Source organism: Passer montanus, unplaced genomic scaffold (genome assembly GCF_014805655.1).
Source record: "Passer montanus isolate IOZ18808 unplaced genomic scaffold, ASM1480565v1 scaffold442, whole genome shotgun sequence".
NCBI lineage: Eukaryota > Metazoa > Chordata > Aves > Passeriformes > Passeridae > Passer > Passer montanus.
The window spans coordinates 6,078-17,713 of record NW_024369285.1 but is presented as its reverse complement, the minus strand read 5'-3'; the positions used below and the strand labels follow the sequence as shown (position 1 = coordinate 17,713).

Sequence of the window (11,636 nt, the reverse complement as noted above, 5' to 3'; positions counted from 1 at the left end):
CATCACAGAGGGGCTGTGACATCACAGATCAGTTCGTGACATCATAGAATGGCTGTGTGACATCACAGGGTAGGCTGTGTGATATCACAGAAGAATCTGTGACATCATAATGTGGGCTGTGACATCACAGGGATCTGTAAGACATCACAAAGACTGTGTGACATCACAGGAGCCGTGTGAGGTCACCGGGGAGGTCACTCTGCCCCAGCCCCCCCTCACAGTTCCCCCAGAGCAGTCCAACCATGCTCGTGCGCAGTGGGGTCCCCTGTCCCCCGGGTCCCCCCGCCCCCCATGCTGCAGCCTCCCCCAGAGGATGTTCCACGAGATCGACCCCAGAGCCTGACACGGGGATGGGGACTGGGGCCATGGGGGGTGGGACAGGGGGACAGGGACCCCTCAGCAACATCCCCGTGTCCCCCAGGGCCAGAGCCTGGGCCAGGGCTCCTTCACCCTGTTACGAACAAGGACTTGAGAGCGCTGAAAACATCCCCAGCAAGGGATCAGCAAATAGCAGTTTTAATATTAAGGGACAGCACCACAAAGTTCCTTGGCAAGAGTCACTTTGCTCCTGACTGGACACTTCAGGCACACAAAGGAAACAAAGACACGACAAAGCCAAAACAAATCCTGGCAATCAAACCAGAAATGAAACAAGAACTCTCCCTGTGTGTGTGAGTGTGCCAAAAGGGCAGTGATGGCAAGGATAAAAGGAATATGGCCTAAAAGCTTAACACAGCTCAAACCTAACAGGGCTTAACATTGACTTCTACCTTGAACTTCACAATTTAGCAAAAGAACAAAGCTTAACAGTATTTCACCTATCTTAAAACCTATGCCATACCAATTTAATAGAGAAATAACACTTAACAGTATTTAACTCGGCATATAACTTATATTAAACATAACAACATAGCAAAGGAGCAACTCTTAGCAGCATTTAACTTCACTTAGACCTTGTGATAAGTCACCTCACTTACAGGCCTGGCTGACTCAGCTATCCAAGGCACTCCAACCCCTCCGAGAGCAGCATTTCTGCCACATTTCCCCAGCACAGGCACTCCTGTGTGCACACAGACACAAAGAGTCAGTCCAAGGCACCTGTGAGAAATTCCCCTGAGGGCAGCAAATGCTCCCTGTGGATGCTTTGGCACCTCCCCAGTGGATGAAGGGTTGAGCCTGGAGGAGTGGGGGGATCAGCCCAGGCTCCCTTGTTGTTCAGGGATCCCCGAGTGCAGTCCAACTCCTCAGAGAGCAGCATTTCTTCCACATTTCCTCGGTACAGGCACTCCTGTGTGCACACAGACACAAAGAGTCAGTGCAAGGCACCTGTGAGAAATTCCCCTGAGGGCAGCAAATGCTTCCTGTGGATGCTTTGGCATCTCCCCAGCGGGTGAAGGGTTGAGCCTGGAGGAGTGGGGGGATCGGCCCAGGCTCCCTCGTTGTTCAGGATCCCCGAGTGCAGCAAACGGGAGAGTTCCCGGCTGGGAGAGGCCCCACTCAGAGGGAGTCGCTGGCCCAGGAGAGCTCCAAGGGGCTCCTTTTGCAGCGCTGTTTGTAGGGCCCCAAGAGAGGGGCTGCAGTCACAGCAATGGTTCATCCTGGCCGCACCTGGCATCAACAGCTTTCTTTGGCAGTGTGAGAACAGGCATGTTGTGCCCCTGAGGGAACAAAACCAGTTCCCAGGGCTGCTCCTCCAGAAACCAGGAGCTGGTTGGGCAGCAGCAGTGCCTGGAGCAGACAGTGTTTGTGCTGAGCTGCAGAGGAGCTGAGTCCAGGGGCTGTTGGCCAAGGCCGAGACCCAAGGAGCATTTCTGAGCTGGCAGGGTGGCCTGAGAAGGGGAGGGGGGAATGCAGCAGCACAGGGCCCATGGAACCAAGGGACCATTGTGACACTGTGGGGCCCTGTGACACCAAGGGATCATTGTGACACTGTGAGGCCCCATCAAAGCAAGGGTCCATTGTGACACCGCGAGACCTCATGCAACCAAACGTCCATTGTGACATCGGAAGGTCTCATGGAACAATGGAGAGACAATTAAAACCCTTCACAGCCTCATGGAACCAAGGGGCTGTAGTGACACTGTGGGGCACCATGGAGCCAAGGAGACCATTATGATCCCTGGGGTCCCCACAGAACCAAGAGGACCATTGTGACACTGCAGCGCTGCATGGAACCAAAGCTCCAGGGTGACACAGAGTGGTCTGCTGTCATCAGTGGTCCATTGTGGCACTGTGAAGCCAGAGGAGACTATTGGGATGCTGCAAACCCCCAGTGACCAAAGGTCCGTTGTGACACATCAGGGCTCATGGAAAAGAGGAGTCACATGACACTGTGGGGCCATTGTAACCATAGAGACCATTGTGACACTACAAAGTCTCATGGAATTTTTGGGACCATTCTGATACTTTCTGACCTTCTAGGAAGGAACCTAGGGGCCTTTGTGACACTAAAACCCATAAAACCCAGGGAACATGGAACAGGCTTGGCTGGTTTGGCCTCCCAGGGGCCATCTGACTGGCCCAGTTGAGTTTGGAACGTTGAGGGTCTCTTCTGATCTGCTTCTGAAACAGTGGGGCTCCGTGCTTTCCCTGGTGGTGGAAAAGATCTGTCTTCTCCTCCAGGCACACAAGGGCAGAATTTGGATTTCACCACCAAATTTCCTTATAACCAGGGATTGTTCCCATAGGAATATGGACAGAAAAATTCTGTCTGGCAATGGTTTCATGAGGGTCGCCTCCCATCTGTCCCTAAAACACTTGGGAAGGGTCTGTGCTTTCCATCCTATGGGAAAGAACTGTCCTGCTTCTCCACATGCCCATAGCTGAGATTGGGCTTCCACCTCCAAAATTCGCTATATCCAAAAACTGCTCCCAAACAAAATCTGCATTCCTGACAAGTATGGCTGGCCTTAGCCTAGTGAGGCTCTCACCTCCCTTCTAAACCCTGGGGGTTCTCAGCCAGGTGCCCATGGCCAGAATTGGGATTTCACCTCCAACATGCCCTGTTTTGAGAGACTGAAGGAGATTGTTGGCTCAAAACAATACATGTGTAGGGGAGGAAGGGGCAGGTCTAGCCTTGCCCTGCCCTGGAACCCCAATTTACCCAGAGCCTCTATCCCAGCCCAGCAGTGGCTGCCACTCCCTGGCACAGCACAGGCAGTGCTCCACAGCCACCTCTGGAGCCCCCAGCCCAGCACCTGAGTGACCAAATGAGCTCAAGTCCAACCTGGGAGAAGGGCCCAGGAAGACCAAGGGGTATTGAAGGCTGACCACAAGGCAAGCACACATCTTGACCCCACCTCCTCTTGGAATTTCTGTCTGAACAGTGCTGGAATCCAGGAGTCAGTAACTGTGTGTGTGCTTCTCTAAATGATTTCTCTCTTTCTCTCTTTCTGTGTCTTCTTCTATTTCTGTCCACTTGCAAATTTTGATTAACTTAATATAGACAGAGTTTATGAAGTTGAATGGACCAAGTTAATGCTTTGAGAAGTGTTTATTGTTGATTGAATATCATATTAAACCTTTTGCCAAAGTTTCTCTGATTTTGTAAAGTTCCCTGTAAAGGCTGTTTTGAGATCCTGAGAATCTCTTGTTGGTATTTCTCCAGGGAGGCCAACTCATAGTACAGAAACAATTGCAATTTTGTTTAAATGTCTCCTTGAGAGAATTGTTTGGGGGATGAGAGTCAGGGCCTTGTCTCTCCTGCCTGGCACAGCCCAGGCAGGGCTTTCCCAACCACATTCCACACTCCATTTCCCAGCTGGAGTCGCTGGTGCCTCTGAGTTCTGCTGGCCCAGCCCCAGGGACGCTCTCCTTGTCTGCCCATTCCCCCACGGTCTCTGGGCAGGGATGGCCTCAGTGGCTCCTTGGCTCCAACTCCCACCTGCTTTCCTTGGAGAAGGAGCTGCCCAAGACACAGACGGATGTTCATTGATTTTCAGCCACCAAAGCCAAGGAAAGGCACAGCTCCATCAAATGCAAATGTCTTTCTTCTCCCTGGCTCTGCCCTGCCCCTGATCCCCACAGCCTGTCCTGTTTCCTTCATTCCTCCTTTGCCACGGAATTTGTGGGACAATGGAGCTCTGCTCTGGCTGTGGAGGGAGATCCAAGTGCAGCCACTGGAGTAGGAACCACAACTTATCAGATTTGTGTGCTTTGTGGAACCAGGAACTGGTGAGACTCAGAGGCACAGAAAGGTTTCTCTTCATGGCCAACATAAAAAATGTGAACATGATAAAATTTAAGAAACATCAAACCCCTTCCCTCAGCTCCTTGTGACATCCCAGCAATATCTGACATGTCCACCATGCACAAGGGATTGCCATACAGGATAGATTTTAGACAAAAACATAGAAGAGGTGATAGAAAAGATAAAACTACAACTAAGATGCTGACTAAGGAGTTATTTAAACTTCTGAAAGACTGGGAAACTCCCTGAAGTTCAAAGCATGAAGCCCCTGAAGGGAGCTGCATTGGAATGAGCAGAGAACAGCTGCAGGAGGAAATCTGGGAGTAATGGGAAGGACATAGGTCCAGCCGCTCTAAATGTAGCTATGTCCTTACACATAGCCATTTACACAGGAGAGCTGGAAACACCTGAAGGAGAGAGTCATGAAATATTAGACTGAAGTCAGTGGCAAAGGGAGTGGTGAAGATCAGTATTTTGTTTCCAGCCATAAGTAGAAGACTCCAGTAGATCCAGGAAATTCCTGTTCCTGGTGGGAAAACTTTGACATTTCTTAAAAATACTCAAAAGATCTATATAATAAAGACTTGCTTCTATATTATGAAACTAAACAGTTTTGGACAAAGAAATAAGAACAGGTTATTCTAGGATAGATACAAATGAAATTAAGATGTTGACTAACATGATATTTATTTTAACTTCAGAGAGATTGGGCAACTCCCTGAAGCTCAAAGCATGAAACCAGTCAGTTGAGAGGCACTTGAATGATCAGAAAGCATCTGAAGGAGGAAATCTGGGAGCAATCGAAAGGACATAGATCCAGCTGCTCTAGTGAAGCGATGACCTTAGACATGGCCATTTAAACAGCAGAGCTGGAAACAACTGAAGGATGAGGGAGAGAATATTGATGACACCATCAATATTAATGACAGAATATTGATGACAGCAGTAGAAGACAAGATCGGTATTTCTCGTCCTGCCATCAGTACACCTCCAGGAAATTCCTGTTCCTTGTGGGAAAACATTTTTCAAAAGTACTGAAGTGACTCAGATTAAAAAAAAAAAAGTGCTTATATATTATTAAATGTTCAAGTATTAAAAGCTGTGCCCCTTTCCAGGCAGACATCAGTTTTGTGTCCATGAAGAGGCAGTGCCACTTCTGCCTTGAGGTGCCCAGCTGGGATTGGATCTCTCCGAGAGCACCTGAGGGAGAGCAGAGCACCTTGCAAGCTGCAGATTGTCCCTGACAGCCCCACAGGGCTCCTGTGCCATCAACATCTGCTCTGCTCCAGTGTGAAACAGGGCCCAGCATGGTGCCGGGATCATCAGAGAGCTGGGGTGTGTGCTGGAATTCCATGCTCTCCCCATGCCGCAGCAGCCCTGCATTTCCCTGCTCCAGCCTTGGTCTCCAGCACAGCCATGGAGGCTCTTTGGGCTCCTGACTGTTCCTGCAGCCCCCAAGGGCAGCTGAGCTCTGCCTGTGGCACAGTCAGCCCTGGCCAGCGCAGGCCATGCTCAGCAATTGCTTGTGTGTGCCTGGCCTTGCTGTCAGCCCCGGCAGCGGCTGCGTGGCCCCTTGGTGGCCCTGTGCTGGCCCAGCCATGGTGGCCCAGCCCCTGTGCAGGCCCAGCCCAGGCCAGGAGCATTGCGGCTGGGAACGGCCCCTGTGCCGTGCTGCCCACAGCAGCCTTGGGGCTCTGTGCCCCATGGCCTCCCTGCTGGGCAGCCTCTGCCAGCTCCTGCACAGCCCCTGGCACCTGTGGGCCTGCACAGACAGCCCTGCCCCGGGCTCTGCCGGCCTCTGGGCCAGCAGAGAGGCCGGCCAGGGCTGGCCATGGCCGGGAACAGGCCCTGAGCCCCGCAGGAGGATGGAGCTGGGCCACAGCCAAACTCAGCCCAGGGCAAAGCTGGGCTCAGCAGCCAGGGCTGCCAAGGGCTGGGGACAGAGGCTGGTGGTGACAAATGTCCTGGGCCCCCTCCCTGCTCTGTCCATGCCCCCAAGGGCACAGAGCAGCCTCCTCTCTGGGGCACTTGCCTGTTTTCAATGCCTTGCACAGGCGCTGGCCCTGCCCCACAAGGCCTGGCCTGAGTCCTGCCCCTGCACGCTCAGCCAGGCTGAGATGGACACTGATGGTTTCTGGGGCAGGCTCTCTGAGCCCAGCCCAGCTCCCTGCAAGCTCTGCCAGCTGCCCTGAGCTCTGGGCAGCACCAAGGGCCTCTCCCCAGCCCAGCCCAGCCGGCTCTGGCCCCACAGCTCTGCTCAGGCCAGGCTGCTCTGGCCACTGGCCCCACGGCCTCAGCCCCTGCCAAGGGCACAGCAGCAGCTGCAGCTCACACAGGACTCAGCCCCAGCCATGGGGGAAGGTGCTGGGCCAAGGCCAAAGGAGGCTCTCTGGCTGCCCTGCTCCCCTCTGGCTCAGGTGCTGAGAGCTCTGCAGCCCCTGCTGCCATCCCATGTGCCCAGGCCAGCACAAGAGCCCCGGCCTTGGGGCCCTCAAGAGCTGCTCCTGCTCCAGGCCCAGGGCCTTCCCAAAGATGGGGCAGCCACAAAGCTGTGCCCATTGTTGTTCATTGCTGCTCTGATGGGGATGGATCCTCAGCCAGTTGGGCTTTGCTGATGAATTTTACTCCTCCAGAGGCCTCTTCTTTCTTGAGCTCTTCAGTTTGGGAATTCAGTGAAAAAGGCTCATAAACATTTTTTTAAAACACCCAAACAATTCAAGCCCATGGAAATAAGTTTTCAATTATTTTGTGGTTAGTTAGTCAGATTTCAGAAGTGTATTTAAAATGCATTTGCTGTCTTGAAAACCATGTAGAGAGAACTGTTTTATCCTGTTAAGTTTTCTTTTCTTCTTTATAGATAGATATCAGCAATGTCCAATTTATATTGACCCCCAACACTTTCTACAGCAGTCTGAACATATATGAAAATCAAGATCCTTCATGGCTGACAATCAATCAGACTTTGTCCCCACCCTCTCCCTACCATTTCCCTCATCCAACCCCTGGCACTCAGAGCAGATGAGGAATGGAGTCACACCCAGGGGTGTCCCCAGGGCTCAGGACTAGGGCCAGGCCAGTTAAATCTCTTTCTTGCTTATCTGGATGAGGCCATTGAGGGCACCCTCAGTCAGTTCCCAGGAGACTCCAAGCTGGATAGGAGTGTGGCTGTGCTGGAGGGCAGGAAGCTCTGCAGGGGCATCAGGACAGGATGGAGCCATGGGCCCAGAACAATGGGATGAGGGTCACCAAGGCCAAGGGCTGGGTGCTGCCCTGGGCTCACAACCATCCCAAATCCCTGCCCCTGATCCCCACAGCCTGTCCTGTTTCCTTCATCCCTGCATTGCCAGGCACTTTCTGGCACAAGTGGAGAGAGGTGCAAGTACCACCACTGGAGTGGGAACCACAACTCATCAGGTTTGTGGCCTTTGAGGGTCAGGAACTGGTGAAACTCAGATGGACAGAAAGTTTATCTTCGAGGCCAACAGACCATAGTTGAACGGGATACAATTTAATAACAATCACGCTCTTCCCTGAGCTATGTGCAATGTCCCAGCAGCATCTGATAAGTCAACCAGTTTTCAATTCTTCCATGATAAATTAGACAGATTTCAGAAGTGAATTCAAAGTGAATATACTGTATTGAAAACAATGCAGTGAGAAGTATATTGTCCGGTTTTCTTTTCCTAATTACAGATCGATATCAGCAATGTCCACTTGATATTGACCCCCAGCACCTTCTAATGCCGTCTGCATAGATATGAAAATCAAGACCCTTCATGGCTGACAATCCATAACACTTTATCAACACCCCCTCCTCACCATTTCTCTTAAACAACCCCTGGCATTCCTATGGATCAGGAATGGTGTGGCCAGCAGGAGCAGGGCAGTGATTCTTCCCCTGTGCTCGGCACTGGTTGGGCAGCACCTCGAGTGCTGTATCCAGTTCTTGGCCCCTCAGTTTAGGAAGGACATGGAGGGGCATGAGCGTGTCCAGAGAAGAGAAGGAAGGGTGGTGAGGGGTCTGGAACAAAAGTTCTGTGAGGAGTGGCTGTCCAGCGCACTGGGGATGGATCAGCCCCTGCTCTGCTGCTCCTTCCCGTCTCCCCCAGGGCCCTTGCACAGCCCCAGCCATGCTGTTTGCCCCCAGCCTGCCCACGGCCAGCCTGGGGCTGCTCACCCTGGGGCTTTTCTGTGCTGAACATTGGCCTGGCCGTGTTCTTGAGAGAGCCTGGGCAAGGAGCCTGCAGCCCCAGGGCCTGGCCTGAGGCGTCAGCACTGCCCCAGCAGTGCCCATGGCCTGTCCCTGCTGCAGCCCAGGCACTGCCACCCCCAGGACTGTGCCCGGCCCCGAGAGCACTCAGGCCCTGCAGCAACACCAGGACCACCAGGGCAGCGGGGCAGGGCCACGGCAGCAGCACTGCCAACACCAAGTGCTGCTGCTGCTGCTGGGCACAGCTGCTGGGCCAGCACTGATCTGCCCCAACTCTGCACACAGACATTGCTGCTGCAGCTCCAGAGAAGGCAACAAAAAGGCATCTCTGCAGAAAACTCTGCTGGGAGATCCTTCAGTTCCTTTAAAATAATTGGGAGTGCAGCCTCTCATTTACACAGCATGTGGCCACAGGGAATGTGGCGAGAAACAAAATGAGAATTGGCACAAAATATTATCTGTCTTTGTCGACAACATAAAAATTTAACAAAAAAGGAAAAGAAATTCCAAAATGAGAAGAATAAGAAATATCAATGATTTTTTTTATTACAAGTGAAAGATGACTTTTCTTACAGAAATTGTCTAGCATTTAATATTTCTGAAACCATCTGGTCATCAGTCTCCACACTGCAGCCTTGAGCTCCTGGTTCCTCAGGCTGTAGATGAGGGGATTCAGGGCTGGAGGCACCACCGAATACAGAACTGACACCAACAGATCCAGGGATGGGGAGGAGATGGAGGGGGGTTTCAGGTAGGCAAATGCTACAGTGCTGATAAAGAGGGAGACCACAGCCAGGTGAGGGAGGCAGGTGGAAAAGGCTTTGTGCCGTCCCTGCTCAGAGGGGATCCTCAGCACAGCCCTGAAGATCTGCACATAGGAGAAAACAATTAACACAAAACAGCCAAATGATAAACAGCCACTAACAGCAAAAATCCTGAGTTCTCTGAGGTAGGAGTGTCAGCAGGAGAGTTTGAGGATCTGGGGGATTTCACAGAAGAACTGGCCCAGGGCATTGCCATGGCACAGGGGCAGGGAAAATGTATTGGCTGTGTGCAGCAGTGAATAGAGAAAGGCACTGGCCCAGGCAGCTGCTGTCATGTGGGCACAATTTCTGCTACTCAGGAGGGTCCCGTAATGCAGGGGTTTGCAGATGGACACGTAGCGGTCGTAGCACATGATGGTCAGGAGGGAAAGCTCTGAGCGAAGGAAGAAGAAATTCAGAAAAACCTGTGCAGCACATCCTGTGTAGGAGATGGTGGTGGTGTCCCAGAGGGAATTGTGCATGGCTTTGGGGACAGTGGTGCAGATGGAGCCCAGGTGGCTGAGGGCCAGGTTGAGCAGGAAGAAGAACATGGGCGTGTGCAGGTGGTGGCCGCAGGCTACGGCGCTGATGATGAGGCCGTTGGCCAGGAGGGCAGCCAGGGAGATGCCCAGCAAGAGGCAGAAGTGCAGGAGCTGCAGCTGCCGCATGTCTGCCAATGCCAGCAGGAGGAAGTGCCTGATGGAGCTGCTGTTGGACATTTGCTGGGGCTGCACATGGGGACCAGTTGATGGAGAAAAGACAGTGACAATTGAGGACAGGCTGCTTTGAGCCAAACATGGACCATCCCCTGTAGCCTGCCTCACTGGGACTCACCCACCCTTATTCCTGCTCTGGGAAAACCTTCCCCCAGGTCCCTGCCTGAGCTCCAGTTGAGCAGGCAGTGTGCCAGAAGCAGCCAGGCCTGTGCATGGGGGCTCTCATGGAGCCATCCCTGCCCCACTGCTCATGGTTTGTGGCCATGTGTCCGAAGGACAAGGCTGGATATTCAGGATTTGGCAATGGAATCATTCCTGATGCAGAAAGGCTTGGTAGCATCTGCATTCCCAAGCCTAAAGGATGGCAGGAGTTGGTTTTAGGAATTGTTTTCCTACCCATGCATCATTCCTGGTTGTGTGAGGTCAGAAATCCCCAGCATTTCTGATGCACTCAGAGTTTGCCCCCCTGGCTCAACCCATTGGAGTATGTCCCACTCTTTGCCCCACTCTTTCTTATGACTGCTCACATGCTGGTCAAAAACCAAAGCATTCTCCTTGTAGGTCCTCTACCTGATAATAAGACTATACAGTATTTCAGGACTTTATTTAGACAGTCAGATTATTGTTCTAAAATCTAATAGAAAGGTTAGGAAATGTACTAGAGTTAATTAAGGAGTATAAATATAGAAGTATATAATAGTAGTTTAATAGAGTTAATAAAGAGTTTAATAGATTTAAATAAGGATTATAGTTTTATAACTGTATAATAGTAATTTACAGAGCTACGAATATATGAAGAAATGTATAAAATGCAAGAATCTTTTTTGTCATCACCCCAAATTTCCCATCCTTTTCCAAGCAGGAAACTGAAAACACTCCCAGGAAAGCTCCTGATCTTTCCAGCAATGCCAGGCTTACCTTCTTTGGGAAGTTTCTTCCGGAGCTGTGCCCAGGCTGTTCTGGAGCTGGGAGCAGCCCTGCCCCCCCCAGCCCCTCTCAGCAGCAGCACCTGCCCTGCTCAGGGTGGCTCCTTCTCCCAGCAGCTTCTCCCCAGTGCTGGGAGCAGCTCCCCAGGCTGGCTGAGAGCTGTCCCTGGCAGGCAGCAGAGTCCCTGCCCCAGCATAGCGCCCTGGGCTGCAGGAGCCTGCTCTGCAGGACAGCCCTGGGCACCCCTGGCTGCACCCGCGGCTGCTCAGCCCTGCAGCAGAGCCTGGCAACAGGAGCTGCCCTGGGCTGTGCCTCGGCTGGGGCAGCAGGGAAAGCCAGCCCTGCCCTGGGGCCACATCCCTGCCCTGGAGCAACTCTGAGAATGCTCCTGAAAGCTCCTAAAAGCTGTGGGATGTGCCAGCTCCAGGAGATCCCTGCAGGAGCTGCAGCTTCTCTTCCACAGCCAGAGAATTACTGTTTGAAACCTGGGATGATTTCTGCTCTAGTGAGCCCTGAGTGAGCTCTGCTCTGTGCTCCCAGCCCTCTGAGGCTGAGTTTAACCCCTCTGTGCCTCTGGGCTGTGCCCGGGGTGGCTGCAGGCAGTAGAGCTTTGCATTAACACTCAGTGGGGCTCATTAATGCTTCAGGGTACTTCAGTTACTTTCAGGTACTTGATGTTTCCCTTTTGATACAGACTCTGTGAGAGTTTTGTGCAATCATGGCCCCAATTATCTGCTTTAATGAGTCCCTTGAGAGCTTTGCATTAACACTCAGTGGGGCTCATTAATGCT

The 11,636-nt window shown here is 52.3% G+C and overlaps 1 protein-coding gene across 1 annotated transcript; it reads right to left on the bottom strand.

The window, feature by feature from the left end:
- Positions 1 to 8,988: 8,988 nt before the first annotated feature.
- LOC120507890 (olfactory receptor 14C36-like) lies at positions 8,989 to 9,921 on the bottom strand. The gene is given in 1 exon segment (XM_039721041.1): positions 8,989 to 9,921. A coding segment is annotated over 1 exon segment (933 nt).
- Between the last annotated feature and the right edge of the window lie 1,715 nt (positions 9,922 to 11,636).